The sequence below is a fragment of the Perna viridis genome, chromosome 3, assembly GCF_037379345.1.
Source record: "Perna viridis isolate PV_CMFRI_1.1 ecotype Kerala chromosome 3, ASM3737934v1, whole genome shotgun sequence".
NCBI lineage: Eukaryota > Metazoa > Mollusca > Bivalvia > Mytilida > Mytilidae > Perna > Perna viridis.
This window is the reverse complement of record NC_142447.1, coordinates 16,628,834-16,645,607: the sequence shown is the minus strand read 5'-3', so window position 1 is coordinate 16,645,607 and position 16,774 is coordinate 16,628,834. Positions and strand designations below refer to the sequence as shown.

Below are 16,774 nucleotides of genomic sequence, written 5' to 3'. Positions count from 1 at the left end.
TACTTTGTAAGTAGATTGTAAGTAATTTAGTGTTTGATTTGTTTTCCTCTGCATAAAATTTATGTTACAAGAGTGGAATAAGTTGCAGGACCGGGGGACTATTTTACATTGGTCCATCTTTACTGGGCTCATTGTTTTCTTCGTACATTTCAGTTGCACAACTCTTCTAATTAAAGTACATACGTCAAACCAGGCCATAACTGATATAAAAGTTGAATATACTCATTTAACATTGTTGACATATTAAGTTTTATTTACCCATAAGAGGCCCGGCATAGGAGGAATGCAGTGTGTTCTTACTGTTGTTGAATGCGTTGAAGGTGTAGCAATTACCATACTTCACGTTATGGACGTAAGTAAAATTTCTGCAAATAAGATTAATTGTATAAAAATTATTTATAAACGGGAAAAATTAATGTGTGTTTAGATATAAATAACTTACGTATACATTGCAGTTTTTAGTACACAGCCAGTGAAAGTACATGTGGAAATGATAATAATAAGATATAAGAGATAATTTATGTTCGTGGTATTTCAAAAAGTTACAAATTTATTTTTTGGATTCATAAACTTAACCAAATAAATGATCACAGTAAGTTATTTCATCCCTCAGATTGACTACAATACAATAATCGTCATAAAATTCAGATTTGACTATCTATAATTGAATATCCCAATATTTTGTAAAATGTAAATTAAAAAAAATTAAAAAACAAAACATTTCAGAGATTTGTGAGATCTGCTTCATATTTTAGTCTACTATTATCAGATCGAAGATGTAAACATTATAACTGAACTATATATAGGACAAACAAACGCAATGACGTAAAATTTTAAATCGTCCAATTTCTATTATGTCTGTTTAAACCTTCCCTCAGCCTATGTGTACGGATATCTGTATCGTGCTATAAATAAGATCAAGTCATTTCTTCAAAACTTTTACGTTTGACATCATGAATTCGTTGATCGCCATGGCATTGATGTAACTTGTTCGTTCATACTCCCTGTTTTTATTTGAGTTGGAGCTGCCGATTCACTGTTAAATGTGTGTGTGTGTATTTAAAGTTAACTCTTGTTATAAGTAGTATTTAAGCCTGTTTTATTGGTCTTGTGTTTGCAGTGATCGAATAAGAATATGAATATAATGTTCATCGTTCTAATTGACATACTCGCTGTTTCGTGGATAGACTGATCTAACATGTTAGTTGAAAGATCAATCATTATTTCACTCAGTAAAAAAACAAGGTCAATACGGTACCATCAGCTACATATAAACAGAATCGGTTTAGATATATTGTATGAGTATACGCAATAATATTTTGCCTAAACTTTTGGTAATTCAAGTTTAGCCCCGTGCAGGTACGGGTGTTAAAAGAATAGGCCTGCAGCAGCGCTAAGCTTGTCGTAAAAGGCGACTAAATAGTGCTCAGGACCCTAGCCGGGTGGCTTGGGCGCTCTGCCCACAGAGCAACTGGAATGTGTGCCCAAAGTGGTGGAATGGGGTACCCCTGGCGTGTTACATGCTGGGGATGTCAGGCTATAATACGGAAAACCTGACCGCAAACCATAGTGGTGCACCGTGTTGGGAAAGATTCCAAGTTCTTTGCACGTTAAAGAACCCTACTGTGGTATTCTCCCGGAGTAGGAACCATAAGGCTCCGCCACAGTAGGCTAAATTGCCCGACCCTACCCACCTCTCCCTATTTCCAGTGGCAATCAAAATTTGTCGACCCAATTGTCCTTGTGTCCCGTCCCTTTTTCATTTCATCATCATTTCATGTTCATGTTATCAATTTCATGTTCATCGTCTGAATATATCTGAAATATTGCTGCGCGGACGTTAAACCCCAACAAACAAATTCAAGTTTATATCTTAGTTTTACTTATAACCAAGTGCAGTTGATTATACATTGATTTATTGAAATTCTGAAGTTTAAATGGACTTACTGAGGTGAACATGGCATGCCTGCAAATCTACACGATACTAATAACTCGTCTATTTGGTGACCATAGCTTTTCAGTTCTGATTCATTAGTTTGAGCTGCAATTCTTGCATAAGTCATTGTGGCCACGATTTCAGCATCATCTGTGTTGTAATACTTTTGTGCAGTGGCTGGATCGTTCAAAGCTTCCCAAACATTAAAACTCTGGTTTATCATTTTAGTCATATAAAAACGATCTAGATAAAAAAAAAGAAAACTTTGTTCAGAATTACTATGTATTGATCCTTTTTAAGTGAAAGATCACACGCACTGTACTTAATGAAGATTAAGTTATGTCTCTGCAAAAATCATTCAGTTGGTGAAACGTGGTATGACAAAAATAATATTTAGAAAGTTTTAATATGAAAATAATCCACCGAAACGAAGGAAAAAAAGCAACATTTGCGTTGCCATTTTGGTAAATAAGTTAATGTCATTCAAATGCACTGAAAAGGAACAGTTGAAGGGCACATTCTCATTTTTCTATAATTCTATTTAAAAAAATCTCAGCAAATCTAGTGATAAAAAGATCAAATAATGTTTTTTTAATAGAAAAAACTATTATGAAAATATATCGTCAGATCGGTGGGGTTTTGACATGCATGTTTCTGATTTTTTCAATTTTGCCTGATTCTTAGAAAGTCTTACATTTAATTCAAATTCACGGAATTATGTCTTTTGAACAAGCAGCAAAATGAAACCTAAAGAAGTCTGTTTTAGGCTTGTGCTTAAAAAAACGGAAATTGAGCAGTTGCTAGTGAAAGCTCAACTACTTTTACTTTGCAAAAATGAAACACAATACAAATTTGATAAAATCTTCAAACGAAAATAATTTAATTACAAATGTAGCTGAGCTGAATGAGGGAAAAAGGTAATATTGATATTTTAACAGTAAACATTTCTATTTTTGCAGGCAGTTATTTCTGAGTAAAATCGAACACGTTATTTTAGTTCTTAGGTCAGGTTTGTTCGTAGAGCAAAACTAATGATATATTGTAAAACTGAATGCCTAGACTTGAAAGAAAGCTTCTGATTTTCTGTCATAGCATTTTTAATATCAAAAGTCATGGATTAAACCATTCAAAAAGATTGTTGACGTCACAGTCATATTATAAAATTTTGTCTATCACAATGTAGATGACGAACAATTTTATTATCCAATCAAAAAGCGTTTTACTTCTGAAATTAAATTATGTGCTAACCACGAATTAGGATATGAATATCACTATTTATTAACATGTTCTGTTTTTGTATATGGAATTTTTTCCCTGGTGAGAGTCTTAGAAATAGACTAAATATCATGATACCTTGTAATTTAATGAACATAAATGTCTTCCTGACCTCAATAATTTATGTAAATTTATTCGTATCATGAACGAAAAATTAGACTTTCCAGGAGTGATTACATTAACTGAAATTTCTTAGTGCACCTCCAACAATTAGATATGTTGTTTCCATTATTGTTATGTATATGTTGATCATTTGTATATCTGTACCAAAGACGTTGGTATTAAGAGGCTGTCCATATAGAAACTAGGCATTTCTTTTGATATCGATAGCTTGGTAAATTTTATCCCACGAAATGATTTGTTCCAATGTAATGTTTATATTATAGGTATGTCAAAAAGTACATTTAAGATTTTTCAATTGAAAATAGATGGCTAAGAAAATGATTTTAAAACTTTCCTAAGACAGCAACCAAATTTTGCACAAAATGAAGGATATCCCCTTTTAAATAAATTTCAATGCTTTCTTTGTAATTCAAATTTGTCATATGCCATCCAATGCCTGGTTTTTGCGTGGATGCTCTCTTAAGCGAGTAACAGATATATAGTTTCCTATGTCTGTTAATTGATAATCAAGGAAATCAAGATTCTAAGAGAAATCAAAATTATGTAATCAAGGGACAAAGACCAGACATGGAAAACAGACAAACACAACGAAGAACATAAAATAACTAAAATAATACATACAAGGCAACAAAAGTAATGAGCAACTCGGACTCCACTAAAAACTAGGAGGCCCCGTGCAGGTCCGGGTGTCAAAAGAATAGGCCTGCATAAGGGCTAAGCTCGTCGTAAAGGCGACTAAATAGTGCTCAGAAACCTAGCCGGGGGCTGGGCTCTCTGCCCACATGGCAACTGGGTTGTGTGCCCCAGGTGGTGGAATTGGGTACCACTGGTATGGTACATGCTGACCGCAAACCATAGTGCTGGACCATGTTGGGAAAGATGCCACATTCCGCGCACGTTTAAGAACCCTTCTGTGGTATTCGATAGGAGTAGGAACCTTAGCGCTCCGCAACAGGAGGCTAAATTGCCCGACTCTATCCACCTCTTTCTTGTGGCAATCAAAATTTGTCGTCCCTATTATCCTTGTGTCCCACCCCTTTTTAATTTCATCATCATCATTTTATGTTCATTTTATCAACCAAATCATGTTCATCGCCTGAATGTAGCTGAAATATTGCTGCTCTGGCGTTAAGCCCCAACAATCAATCAAAAACTAGGAGCATGGACCAGGTGCACCGGTTGGAGAGGCATCATTTGCTTTTCTAGAAACAAGCACCGAGCTGTTCATAAAATATGTCCGGGGTGAACGAAAGGGGAAAGGTAAACTATGAAACATTATACCAATTGGTTCTTAAATTTGATTAATCGAAACCTGTCCAATTGGATCCAATGTTTTGGAAATGAACACTTGTTCGATTTGGTAAGGTTCAAAATAGAGTTAAAAGACTATAAGTTTCAGGTTTTGGCAGGTTTTCGAATTAATCATGATTCGGTTTAGGTTACAGACCACCAATTCAACCAATGAGCATTTGGAACGTACGCAAAAATAGTCCTACGCAGAAATTACCCCTGTTCCTCATAGTGCTGTGAAAAAAGTTCTCATCTTATTTTAAAAATTTAAACAGTTTCTGAAAGGAAAAACATTTCTGTACATTTTATAGGTGCATTTTGCTTCTTGTGATGTGAAGCCTAATCTCCATAATGATTTTTAAATATACCCCTATCTTGTGAAAACACTGGGATTTCCCATGCTATTTATAGACCCTTCACTTCCGGTGACCAGTACTGCACTGCAAGTCTGCTAACCCCACATGCCATTCTGAGGATTGTGAGCTGACATATGTAGAATCATGCTGATATATAGTCATCTGCAGGTTAAAGTTAAGGTAAAGTCCAGAGAAGCCATTGAATATTGTGAAATTAGCATAGAAGCCTATGGGAAGTGGAATTAGTGGTTTTTAGCCTTAAGATGAAGCCATGGCAAAATGAAAAGTTTCTTGAAATAGCTTTAAACTACTTGAAGATCTTGTTAACTTTGCCATGAGAGGAATACACTACAAAAATCCTTCAAAATATGCATTTTTTTAAGTTATAGGTCCAAATTATGGAAAATTGGTCTTTTTGGCTGATTTTTATGTCCTATCTTGTAAAACGTGTAGAAAATTTAGTAAAAATATCAAATATTAAACTTTGAGGGCTATATTTACCTAAATATGGTAGTAATAAGCACTTGAAATCAAGTTTTGTGTAGATTTGAGCAAAAATTAGGTTAGAAATGAGGAAAAACTCACTTTCATTACTGCGGTTAAGGCCATATAAGCATTCCCCTATGGCAACATGGAAAATCCATTATTGAGCACTTTTTTTGCTATAGGTGCCCTTTACTGGTCATGTTTTAATGTGAAAACACTGTATTTACAAATTTAATGCCAAATATATCACCTTTTGTGAAAATTTAAAGATTTAGGATTTTTGACATGTGATCAAGAAAAAGGGGGAGGCATGTCAGAAATAAATTTTTAAAAATAGACCAATTTCTCAGAAAATGATTACTTTTAAAACTATTTCTTCATTAATATTGTTAAAAAACAAGTTGTGATTGATATTTTTTATTTGAAAAGTCAGAAAAAGTTCTTTGCAAATATTTAATGCATTTCAGTATGGTAGAATATTTTCACTTTTTTGCTCGCACAACTTGGTTACCCTATATTTAAAAATCAAATATTTAAAAAAGTGCTTGTCACATTTCACTGAAACTTTGCAAATGCATTCAGTATGTGTGTAGGAAGATACCTGTATAGTTATTTATTTTTTCTAAGACAAAAAGTGACCCTTTAGGTTACAGACCACCAATTCAACCAATGAGCATTTGGAACGTACGCAAAAATAGTCCTACGCAGAAATTACCCCTGTTCCTCATAGTGCTGTGAAAAAAGTTCTCATCTTATTTTAAAAATTTAAACAGTTTCTGAAAGGAAAAACATTTCTGTACATTTTATAGGTGCATTTTGCTTCTTGTGATGTGAAGCCTAATCTCCATAATGATTTTTAAATATACCCCTATCTTGTGAAAACACTGGGATTTCCCATGCTATTTATAGACCCTTCACTTCCGGTGACCAGTACTGCACTGCAAGTCTGGTAACCCCACATGCCATTCTGAGGATTGTGAGCTGACATATGTAGAATCATGCTGATATATAGTCATCTGCAGGTTAAAGTTAAGGTAAAGTCCAGAGAAGCCATTGAATATTGTGAAATTAGCATAGAAGCCTATGGGAAGTGGAATTAGTGGTTTTTAGCCTTTAGACAGGTTTCATAGTAAATAGTTTTTTTTCTCGATAGGAACATTGGAGAGATATATAGATTGGAATAAATCATGTTGCATAGCCTTCCCGTTAATTACTTCTGAATGTAGTTTATTATTGCTGTGGCCCCGTGCAGGTCCGGGTGTTAAAAGAATAGGCTGGGGTTGTCAGGCTATAATACGGAAAACCTGACCGCAAACCATAGTGGTACACCATGTTGGGAAAGATGCCACGTTCCTCCCACGTTAAAGAACCCTACTGTGGTATTCTCCCGGAGTAGGAACCATAGGGCTCCGCCACAGGAGGCTAAATTGCCAGACCCTACCCACCTCTCCCTATTTCCAGTGGCAATCAATATTTGTCGACCCCATTCTTCTTGTGTCCCATCCCTGTTTCATTTCATCATTTCATGTTCATTTTATCATCAATTTCATGTTCATCGCCTGAATGTAGCTGAAATATTGCTGCTCTGGCGTTAAGCCCCAACAATCAATCAAAAACTAGGAGCATGGACCAGGTGCACCGGTTGGAGAGGCATCATTTGCTTTTCTAGAAACAAGCACCGAGCTGTTCATAAAATATGTCCGGGGTGAACGAAAGGGGAAAGGTAAACTATGAAACATTATACCAATTGGTTCTTAAATCTGATTAATCGAAACCTGTCCAATTGGATCCAATGTTTTGGAAATGAACACTTGTTCGATTTGGTAAGGTTCAAAATAGAGTTAAAAGACTATAAGTTTCAGGTTTTGGCAGGTTTTCGAATTAATCATGATTCGGTTTAGGTTACAGACCACCAATTCAACCAATGAGCATTTGGAACGTACGCAAAAATAGTCCTACGCAGAAATTACCCCTGTTCCTCATAGTGCTGTGAAAAAAGTTCTCATCTTATTTTAAAAATTTAAACAGTTTCTGAAAGGAAAAACATTTCTGTACATTTTATAGGTGCATTTTGCTTCTTGTGATGTGAAGCCTAATCTCCATAATGATTTTTAAATATACCCCTATCTTGTGAAAACACTGGGATTTCCCATGCTATTTATAGACCCTTCACTTCCGGTGACCAGTACTGCACTGCAAGTCTGGTAACCCCACATGCCATTCTGAGGATTGTGAGCTGACATATGTAGAATCATGCTGATATATAGTCATCTGCAGGTTAAAGTTAAGGTAAAGTCCAGAGAAGCCATTGAATATTGTGAAATTAGCATAGAAGCCTATGGGAAGTGGAATTAGTGGTTTTTAGCCTTTAGACAGGTTTCATAGTAAATAGTTTTTTTTCTCGATAGGAACATTGGAGAGATATATAGATTGGAATAAATCATGTTGCATAGCCTTCCCGTTAATTACTTCTGAATGTAGTTTATTATTGCTGTGGCCCCGTGCAGGTCCGGGTGTTAAAAGAATAGGCTGGGGTTGTCAGGCTATAATACGGAAAACCTGACCGCAAACCATAGTGGTACACCATGTTGGGAAAGATGCCACGTTCCTCCCACGTTAAAGAACCCTACTGTGGTATTCTCCCGGAGTAGGAACCATAGGGCTCCGCCACAGGAGGCTAAATTGCCAGACCCTACCCACCTCTCCCTATTTCCAGTGGCAATCAATATTTGTCGACCCCATTCTTCTTGTGTCCCATCCCTGTTTCATTTCATCATTTCATGTTCATTTTATCATCAATTTCATGTTCATCGCCTGAATGTAGCTGAAATATTGCTGCTCTGGCGTTAAGCCCCAACAATCAATCAAAAACTAGGAGCATGGACCAGGTGCACCGGTTGGAGAGGCATCATTTGCTTTTCTAGAAACAAGCACCGAGCTGTTCATAAAATATGTCCGGGGTGAACGAAAGGGGAAAGGTAAACTATGAAACATTATACCAATTGGTTCTTAAATTTGATTAATCGAAACCTGTCCAATTGGATCCAATGTTTTGGAAATGAACACTTGTTCGATTTGGTAAGGTTCAAAATAGAGTTAAAAGACTATAAGTTTCAGGTTTTGGCAGGTTTTCGAATTAATCATGATTCGGTTTAGACAGGTTTCATAGTAAATAGTTTTTTTTCTCGATAGGAACATTGGAGAGATATATAGATTGGAATAAATCATGTTGCATAGCCTTCCCGTTAATTACTTCTGAATGTAGTTTATTATTGCTGTGGCCCCGTGCAGGTCCGGGTGTTAAAAGAATAGGCTGGGGTTGTCAGGCTATAATACGGAAAACCTGACCGCAAACCATAGTGGTGCACCATGTTGGGAAAGATGCCACGTTCCTCCCACGTTAAAGAACCCTACTGTGGTATTCTCCCGGAGTAGGAACCATAGGGCTCCGCCACAGGAGGCTAAATTGCCAGACCCTACCCACCTCTCCCTATTTCCAGTGGCAATCAATATTTGTCGACCCCATTCTTCTTGTGTCCCATCCCTGTTTCATTTCATCATTTCATGTTCATTTTATCATCAATTTCATGTTCATCGCCTGAATGTAGCTGAAATATTGCTGCTCTGGCGTTAAGCCCCAACAATCAATCAAAAACTAGGAGCATGGACCAGGTGCACCGGTTGGAGAGGCATCATTTGCTTTTCTAGAAACAAGCACCGAGCTGTTCATAAAATATGTCCGGGGTGAACGAAAGGGGAAAGGTAAACTATGAAACATTATACCAATTGGTTCTTAAATTTGATTAATCGAAACCTGTCCAATTGGATCCAATGTTTTGGAAATGAACACTTGTTCGATTTGGTAAGGTTCAAAATAGAGTTAAAAGACTATAAGTTTCAGGTTTTGGCAGGTTTTCGAATTAATCATGATTCGGTTTAGGTTACAGACCACCAATTCAACCAATGAGCATTTGGAACGTACGCAAAAATAGTCCTACGCAGAAATTACCCCTGTTCCTCATAGTGCTGTGAAAAAAGTTCTCATCTTATTTTAAAAATTTAAACAGTTTCTGAAAGGAAAAACATTTCTGTACATTTTATAGGTGCATTTTGCTTCTTGTGATGTGAAGCCTAATCTCCATAATGATTTTTAAATATACCCCTATCTTGTGAAAACACTGGGATTTCCCATGCTATTTATAGACCCTTCACTTCCGGTGACCAGTACTGCACTGCAAGTCTGCTAACCCCACATGCCATTCTGAGGATTGTGAGCTGACATATGTAGAATCATGCTGATATATAGTCATCTGCAGGTTAAAGTTAAGGTAAAGTCCAGAGAAGCCATTGAATATTGTGAAATTAGCATAGGAGCCTATGGGAAGTGGAATTAGTGGTTTTTAGCCTTAAGATGAAGCCATGGCAAAATGAAAAGTTTCTTGAAATAGCTTTAAACTACTTGAAGATCTTGTTAACTTTGCCATGAGAGGAATTCACTACAAAAATCCTTCAAAATATGCATTTTTTTAAGTTATAGGTCCAAATTATGGAAAATTGGTCTTTTTGGCTGATTTTTATGTCCTATCTTGTAAAAAGTGTAGAAAATTTAGTAAAAATATCAAATATTAAACTTTGAGGGCTATATTTACCTAAATATGGTAGTAATAAGCACTTGAAATCAAGTTTTGTGTAGATTTGAGCAAAAATTAGGTTAGAAATGAGGAAAAACTCACTTTCATTACTGCGGTTAAGGCCATATAAGCATTCCCCTATGGCAACATGGAAAATCCATTATTGAGCACTTTTTTTGCTATAGGTGCCCTTTACTGGTCATGTTTTAATGTGAAAACACTGTATTTACAAATTTAATGCCAAATATATCACCTTTTGTGAAAATTTAAAGATTTAGGATTTTTGACATGTGATCAAGAAAAAGGGGGAGGCATGTCAGAAATAAATTTTTAAAAATAGACCAATTTCTCAGAAAATGATTACTTTTAAAACTATTTCTTCATTAATATTGTTAAAAAACAAGTTGTGGTTGATATTTTTTATTTGAAAAGTCAGAAAAAGTTCTTTGCAAATATTTAATGCATTTCAGTATGGTAGAATATTTTCACTTTTTTGCTCGCACAACTTGGTTACCCTATATTTAAAAATCAAATATTTAAAAAAGTGCTTGTCACATTTCACTGAAACTTTGCAAATGCATTCAGTATGTGTGTAGGAAGATACCTGTATAGTTATTTATTTTTTCTAAGACAAAAAGTGACCCTTTAGGTTACAGACCACCAATTCAACCAATGAGCATTTGGAACGTACGCAAAAATAGTCCTACGCAGAAATTACCCCTGTTCCTCATAGTGCTGTGAAAAAAGTTCTCATCTTATTTTAAAAATTTAAACAGTTTCTGAAAGGAAAAACATTTCTGTACATTTTATAGGTGCATTTTGCTTCTTGTGATGTGAAGCCTAATCTCCATAATGATTTTTAAATATACCCCTATCTTGTGAAAACACTGGGATTTCCCATGCTATTTATAGACCCTTCACTTCCGGTGACCAGTACTGCACTGCAAGTCTGCTAACCCCACATGCCATTCTGAGGATTGTGAGCTGACATATGTAGAATCATGCTGATATATAGTCATCTGCAGGTTAAAGTTAAGGTAAAGTCCAGAGAAGCCATTGAATATTGTGAAATTAGCATAGAAGCCTATGGGAAGTGGAATTAGTGGTTTTTAGCCTTAAGATGAAGCCATGGCAAAATGAAAAGTTTCTTGAAATAGCTTTAAACTACTTGAAGATCTTGTTAACTTTGCCATGAGAGGAATACACTACAAAAATCCTTCAAAATATGCATTTTTTTAAGTTATAGGTCCAAATTATGGAAAATTGGTCTTTTTGGCTGATTTTTATGTCCTATCTTGTAAAAAGTGTAGAAAATTTAGTAAAAATATCAAATATTAAACTTTGAGGGCTATATTTACCTAAATATGGTAGTAATAAGCACTTGAAATCAAGTTTTGTGTAGATTTGAGCAAAAATTAGGTTAGAAATGAGGAAAAACTCACTTTCATTACTGCGGTTAAGGCCATATAAGCATTCCCCTATGGCAACATGGAAAATCCATTATTGAGCACTTTTTTTGCTATAGGTGCCCTTTACTGGTCATGTTTTAATGTGAAAACACTGTATTTACAAATTTAATGCCAAATATATCACCTTTTGTGAAAATTTAAAGATTTAGGATTTTTGACATGTGATCAAGAAAAAGGGGGAGGCATGTCAGAAATAAATTTTTAAAAATAGACCAATTTCTCAGAAAATGATTACTTTTAAAACTATTTCTTCATTAATATTGTTAAAAAACAAGTTGTGGTTGATATTTTTTATTTGAAAAGTCAGAAAAAGTTCTTTGCAAATATTTAATGCATTTCAGTATGGTAGAATATTTTCACTTTTTTGCTCGCACAACTTGGTTACCCTATATTTAAAAATCAAATATTTAAAAAAGTGCTTGTCACATTTCACTGAAACTTTGCAAATGCATTCAGTATGTGTGTAGGAAGATACCTGTATAGTTATTTATTTTTTCTAAGACAAAAAGTGACCCTTTAGGTTACAGACCACCAATTCAACCAATGAGCATTTGGAACGTACGCAAAAATAGTCCTACGCAGAAATTACCCCTGTTCCTCATAGTGCTGTGAAAAAAGTTCTCATCTTATTTTAAAAATTTAAACAGTTTCTGAAAGGAAAAACATTTCTGTACATTTTATAGGTGCATTTTGCTTCTTGTGATGTGAAGCCTAATCTCCATAATGATTTTTAAATATACCCCTATCTTGTGAAAACACTGGGATTTCCCATGCTATTTATAGACCCTTCACTTCCGGTGACCAGTACTGCACTGCAAGTCTGCTAACCCCACATGCCATTCTGAGGATTGTGAGCTGACATATGTAGAATCATGCTGATATATAGTCATCTGCAGGTTAAAGTTAAGGTAAAGTCCAGAGAAGCCATTGAATATTGTGAAATTAGCATAGAAGCCTATGGGAAGTGGAATTAGTGGTTTTTAGCCTTAAGATGAAGCCATGGCAAAATGAAAAGTTTCTTGAAATAGCTTTAAACTACTTGAAGATCTTGTTAACTTTGCCATGAGAGGAATACACTACAAAAATCCTTCAAAATATGCATTTTTTTAAGTTATAGGTCCAAATTATGGAAAATTGGTCTTTTTGGCTGATTTTTATGTCCTATCTTGTAAAAAGTGTAGAAAATTTAGTAAAAATATCAAATATTAAACTTTGAGGGCTATATTTACCTAAATATGGTAGTAATAAGCACTTGAAATCAAGTTTTGTGTAGATTTGAGCAAAAATTAGGTTAGAAATGAGGAAAAACTCACTTTCATTACTGCGGTTAAGGCCATATAAGCATTCCCCTATGGCAACATGGAAAATCCATTATTGAGCACTTTTTTTGCTATAGGTGCCCTTTACTGGTCATGTTTTAATGTGAAAACACTGTATTTACAAATTTAATGCCAAATATATCACCTTTTGTGAAAATTTAAAGATTTAGGATTTTTGACATGTGATCAAGAAAAAGGGGGAGGCATGTCAGAAATAAATTTTTAAAAATAGACCAATTTCTCAGAAAATGATTACTTTTAAAACTATTTCTTCATTAATATTGTTAAAAAACAAGTTGTGGTTGATATTTTTTATTTGAAAAGTCAGAAAAAGTTCTTTGCAAATATTTAATGCATTTCAGTATGGTAGAATATTTTCACTTTTTTGCTCGCACAACTTGGTTACCCTATATTTAAAAATCAAATATTTAAAAAAGTGCTTGTCACATTTCACTGAAACTTTGCAAATGCATTCAGTATGTGTGTAGGAAGATACCTGTATAGTTATTTATTTTTTCTAAGACAAAAAGTGACCCTTTAGGTTACAGACCACCAATTCAACCAATGAGCATTTGGAACGTACGCAAAAATAGTCCTACGCAGAAATTACCCCTGTTCCTCATAGTGCTGTGAAAAAAGTTCTCATCTTATTTTAAAAATTTAAACAGTTTCTGAAAGGAAAAACATTTCTGTACATTTTATAGGTGCATTTTGCTTCTTGTGATGTGAAGCCTAATCTCCATAATGATTTTTAAATATACCCCTATCTTGTGAAAACACTGGGATTTCCCATGCTATTTATAGACCCTTCACTTCCGGTGACCAGTACTGCACTGCAAGTCTGCTAACCCCACATGCCATTCTGAGGATTGTGAGCTGACATATGTAGAATCATGCTGATATATAGTCATCTGCAGGTTAAAGTTAAGGTAAAGTCCAGAGAAGCCATTGAATATTGTGAAATTAGCATAGAAGCCTATGGGAAGTGGAATTAGTGGTTTTTAGCCTTAAGCTGAAGCCATGGCAAAATGAAAAGTTTCTTGAAATAGCTTTAAACTACTTGTAGATCTTGTTAACTCTGCCATGAGAGGAATACACTACAAAAATCCTTCAAAATATGCATTTTTTTAAGTTATAGGTCCAAATTATGGAAAATTGGTCTTTTTTGGCTGATTTTTATGTCCTATCTTGTAAAAAGTGTAGAAAATTTAGTAAAAATATCAAATATTAAACTTTGAGGGCTATATTTACCTAAATATGGTAGTAATAAGCACTTGAAATCAAGTTTTGTGTAGATTTGAGCAAAAATTAGGTTAGAAATGAGGAAAAACTCACTTTCATTACTGCGGTTAAGGCCATATAAGCATTCCCCTATGGCAACATGGAAAATCCATTATTGAGCACTTTTTTTGCTTTAGGTGCCCTTTACTGGTCATGTTTTAATGTGAAAACACTGTATTTACAAATTTAATGCCAAATATATCACCTTTTTGTGAAAATTTAAAGATTTAGGATTTTTGACATGTGATCAAGAAAAAGGGGGAGGCATGTCAGAAATAAATTTTTAAAAATAGACCAATTTCTCAGAAAATGATTACTTTTAAAACTATTTCTTCATTAATATTGTTAAAAAACAAGTTGTGATTGATATTTTTTATTTGAAAAGTCAGAAAAAGTTCTTTGCAAATATTTAATGCATTTCAGTATGGTAGAATATTTTCACTTTTTTGCTCGCACAACTTGGTTACCCTATATTTAAAAATCAAATATTTAAAAAAGTGCTTGTCACATTTCACTGAAACTTTGCAAATGCATTCAGTATGTGTGTAGGAAGATACCTGTATAGTTATTTATTTTTTCTAAGACAAAAAGTGACCCTTTAGGTTACAGACCACCAATTCAACCAATGAGCATTTGGAACGTACGCAAAAATAGTCCTACGCAGAAATTACCCCTGTTCCTCATAGTGCTGTGAAAAAAGTTCTCATCTTATTTTAAAAATTTAAACAGTTTCTGAAAGGAAAAACATTTCTGTACATTTTATAGGTGCATTTTGCTTCTTGTGATGTGAAGCCTAATCTCCATAATGATTTTTAAATATACCCCTATCTTGTGAAAACACTGGGATTTCCCATGCTATTTATAGACCCTTCACTTCCGGTGACCAGTACTGCACTGCAAGTCTGGTAACCCCACATGCCATTCTGAGGATTGTGAGCTGACATATGTAGAATCATGCTGATATATAGTCATCTGCAGGTTAAAGTTAAGGTAAAGTCCAGAGAAGCCATTGAATATTGTGAAATTAGCATAGAAGCCTATGGGAAGTGGAATTAGTGGTTTTTAGCCTTTAGACAGGTTTCATAGTAAATAGTTTTTTTTCTCGATAGGAACATTGGAGAGATATATAGATTGGAATAAATCATGTTGCATAGCCTTCCCGTTAATTACTTCTGAATGTAGTTTATTATTGCTGTGGCCCCGTGCAGGTCCGGGTGTTAAAAGAATAGGCTGGGGTTGTCAGGCTATAATACGGAAAACCTGACCGCAAACCATAGTGGTACACCATGTTGGGAAAGATGCCACGTTCCTCCCACGTTAAAGAACCCTACTGTGGTATTCTCCCGGAGTAGGAACCATAGGGCTCCGCCACAGGAGGCTAAATTGCCAGACCCTACCCACCTCTCCCTATTTCCAGTGGCAATCAATATTTGTCGACCCCATTCTTCTTGTGTCCCATCCCTGTTTCATTTCATCATTTCATGTTCATTTTATCATCAATTTCATGTTCATCGCCTGAATGTAGCTGAAATATTGCTGCTCTGGCGTTAAGCCCCAACAATCAATCAAAAACTAGGAGCATGGACCAGGTGCACCGGTTGGAGAGGCATCATTTGCTTTTCTAGAAACAAGCACCGAGCTGTTCATAAAATATGTCCGGGGTGAACGAAAGGGGAAAGGTAAACTATGAAACATTATACCAATTGGTTCTTAAATTTGATTAATCGAAACCTGTCCAATTGGATCCAATGTTTTGGAAATGAACACTTGTTCGATTTGGTAAGGTTCAAAATAGAGTTAAAAGACTATAAGTTTCAGGTTTTGGCAGGTTTTCGAATTAATCATGATTCGGTTTAGACAGGTTTCATAGTAAATAGTTTTTTTTCTCGATAGGAACATTGGAGAGATATATAGATTGGAATAAATCATGTTGCATAGCCTTCCCGTTAATTACTTCTGAATGTAGTTTATTATTGCTGTGGCCCCGTGCAGGTCCGGGTGTTAAAAGAATAGGCTGGGGTTGTCAGGCTATAATACGGAAAACCTGACCGCAAACCATAGTGGTGCACCATGTTGGGAAAGATGCCACGTTCCTCCCACGTTAAAGAACCCTACTGTGGTATTCTCCCGGAGTAGGAACCATAGGGCTCCGCCACAGGAGGCTAAATTGCCAGACCCTACCCACCTCTCCCTATTTCCAGTGGCAATCAATATTTGTCGACCCCATTCTTCTTGTGTCCCATCCCTGTTTCATTTCATCATTTCATGTTCATTTTATCATCAATTTCATGTTCATCGCCTGAATGTAGCTGAAATATTGCTGCTCTGGCGTTAAGCCCCAACAATCAATCAAAAACTAGGAGCATGGACCAGGTGCACCGGTTGGAGAGGCATCATTTGCTTTTCTAGAAACAAGCACCGAGCTGTTCATAAAATATGTCCGGGGTGAACGAAAGGGGAAAGGTAAACTATGAAACATTATACCAATTGGTTCTTAAATTTGATTAATCGAAACCTGTCCAATTGGATCCAATGTTTTGGAAATGAACACTTGTTCGATTTGGTAAGGTTCAAAATAGAGTTAAAAGACTATAAGTTTCAGGTTTTG

The 16,774-nt window shown here is 35.3% G+C and overlaps 1 protein-coding gene across 1 annotated transcript in view; it reads right to left on the bottom strand.

Annotated features, from left to right (window-relative positions):
• Positions 1-16,774, bottom strand: part of LOC148621205 (epithelial sodium channel subunit gamma-like) — a 44,651-nt gene that overhangs the window by 14,719 nt on the left and 13,158 nt on the right. Inside the window, exons 2-3 of the mRNA XM_088575325.1 lie at positions 1,948-2,179; positions 259-365 (exon numbers count right to left, since the gene is read on the bottom strand). Of these exons, the coding sequence (XP_088431451.1) occupies positions 259-365; positions 1,948-2,179 (339 nt within the window). The remainder of the gene's footprint in view (positions 1-258; positions 366-1,947; positions 2,180-16,774) is intronic.